At 43.7% G+C, this 2676-nt stretch overlaps 1 protein-coding gene across 5 annotated transcripts in view; it reads right to left on the bottom strand.

Moving 5' to 3' along the window:
* The window catches only part of rhoca (ras homolog family member Ca), an 18790-nt gene that overhangs the window by 3411 nt on the left and 12703 nt on the right, over window positions 1-2676 (bottom strand). For all 5 annotated transcript variants that reach the window (XM_032514162.1, XM_032514161.1, XM_032514159.1 and 2 more), the window contains exons 3-4: window positions 1697-1817; window positions 1175-1305 (exon numbers count right to left, since the gene is read on the bottom strand). In XM_032514162.1, coding sequence (XP_032370053.1) covers window positions 1175-1305; window positions 1697-1817 — 252 coding nt within the window. The remainder of the gene's footprint in view (window positions 1-1174; window positions 1306-1696; window positions 1818-2676) is intronic.

The raw sequence follows: 2676 nt of genomic DNA on the forward strand, positions 1-2676 counted from the left end.
GCAGTTGGTCAAGGCCACACCCCCAGCCTCCACCTTGCCCCCCCCCCTCTACTTGTGTTTTTATGCCCATCTATACCTTTTCCAAATAACGACAAATTCATCAAACAGGTACACCTTGGAATCAGAGCTATACACACTACTTTAAACAGCGTCATCATAGCTTAAACATATGCCGCCAACAATGTCTGTGTGAACCACGTAAACAGCAAAACACTTGAACTAATGACTTACTTGCTACTCTTTGTCAAACTGCTCCTATTTCGTACAGTAATGAAAAGCTGACGGTGGCGTTTGAAAGAGCTGGAAAGCTTTGTCAACATGTGGCTATTATTAGGTGGACCTGGAGGCTGACAGAGAACAGAGAAAGGGCCATCGTTGCATGCTGTGACACAGTAAACCAACATGCGGCTGTCACTATAGTAAGACTAAAAGGCCACCAGCAGCCTTTTCACAGTGCTGCCACCGTTTGTCACTTCCTCTGGCAACAAACATGAAAAGGGAGATAGTATTCAATTAATGTTCCAGCTTTCTTTTGACATTTTAGAAAAACACCTTCTCGGACCAATAGTTTTCATATGATTTTACTTTATCAATGTAATATTGACATTCTGCTTTTCATAATAAATAAAATATACTTTAATATATACACACACACACATATATGCACATTACACACACACACACACACACACACACACACACACACACACACACACAAACCACCACACAAACACACACACACACACACACACACACACACACACACACACACACACACACACACACACACACACACACACACACACCACACACACACACACACACACACACACACACACACACACACACACACACACACACAACACACACACACACACACACACCAGACTATAGATAGGTGGGTGTGTGTGTGACCACAACTTTACCAGTACCAGAGGCAACATGGCAACAAAGCAGCCCTTGTTTTTTGATGCAGTGCTTTTGTCACTCTGAACTCCCAGTGAAGCAATATTTGTTGAATATGAACATAAATGATTCAGATAAAAACGTCACAACTTGAACCCGATGAATTGTTTCAACCCTGCACTTATCCTCAGGCCTTTGGTGCCTTAGTATTCAAGAGGTGCCTAGTTACCCCAATCCACAGCTCATTGACCCTCCGAGGCGTTTGTACCTGCTTCATCTTGGCCAGCTCTCTCCGTGTGTGCTCATCATTCCTCAGGTCCTTCTTGTTCCCCACCAGGATGATAGGAACATTGGGACAAAAGTGCTTCACCTCAGGCGTCCACTTCTCAGGGATATTTTCTGTCAAGGGGGAAAGACAAGAAGTGAGGGGGGAGGGAGAGAGAGAGCGAGAGAGTACAGAGTCACAGCGCAGAACACTTCTCATGATGGATTGCTCTGCAGACTGCTTAAGGCAAAGATGTTTTTAGCTGCACTAATCCTACTTTCCATCAAGTCAATTAAGGCGTTAAACAAACAGCTTGCTTAGCTGATATGAAGTGCCTTTATTCTGTGAAGAGAAACACGATAACAAAATAGCACTTTTATACCGTATAAAGTTGTGTATTTTATAATTTTGGCACAATCGGCTTTCAGTGCTGCTGCCGTCTCAGCCAGACATATCTAATTAGGACTTCTTCTTTTAATATACAAATGCTTCAAATTAGGCTACTGTATGTCACCAGTTCCTTACCTAAACTGTCTGGGCTGTCGATGGAGAAGCACATGAGGATGACATCTGTGTCAGGGTACGACAGAGGCCTCAACCTGTCGTAGTCCTCTTGGCCTGCAGTATCCCACAGCGCCAACTCCACCTGGGAGACATCACAAGAAAAACATTGGAAGAAGTAGTAGGCAAACAAAATCCACACCCTGTACAGAACCATGCTTAAGGGCTAAATATTAAAATTAGTGGTCTACCCAGAGTAATATTACTCAGTGTTCCGGATGAACACACAAACATTTAACCAGTCACGACATCATTAGTGATGAAGTTGTTTTTTTCCTCTTAAAGGCCGATGCTTTAAATACCAGCAAGTAAATAATGTTAAGATTGTTTAACCTTGGGACATTTATCTCCTCTTGTCACAAATACATTTCATCCTGATCATAACCCAGCTGCATTCCTTTTTTAGATATTTACTGCAGCTCTGACCTCCTCAGCTTCATGAGTCTGTTGTGTTCTCAGCAAAATGATCCCAGATCCCATCACACCCCTGATTAATTAATTTAAGGAAAGTGGGGCATTAGCAAGCATCAAAGCAGATACCTTCTGTCCCTGTAGGGGCATTAACAGTCGGTCTTTACCCGACTCCACTCTTTAGCTGACTCACTGTGCTCAGGAGGGGAGGGGAGAGAGAAAAATGTTTAAATACTGGAACTTTTACTGAATGATAATATGGCTCGCAGAGGGGGGGAGGTGGCTGCACACTGTTGAGACTGCATGAGCGCCGAGAGCAGTTATGTTCCCACTGGACTTGTTGTAAGACTGCAGACTTTGGGAAGGAAAAGAACGAGGGCAAAAACAGCTATTTTTAGAGACTGCTCAATCCACTGAAGGTGAGAGAAAGAAAATGTTTGTCCTCGAGGGGAAGGGACACTCAAATTTAGGGTCTGAGAACACAAACCTAATCCAGCTGGTTGTATAACGGGCTAATTCTCATCGGGGGGGGG

The sequence above is a fragment of the Etheostoma spectabile genome, chromosome 4, assembly GCF_008692095.1.
Source record: "Etheostoma spectabile isolate EspeVRDwgs_2016 chromosome 4, UIUC_Espe_1.0, whole genome shotgun sequence".
Lineage (NCBI taxonomy): Eukaryota > Metazoa > Chordata > Actinopteri > Perciformes > Percidae > Etheostoma > Etheostoma spectabile.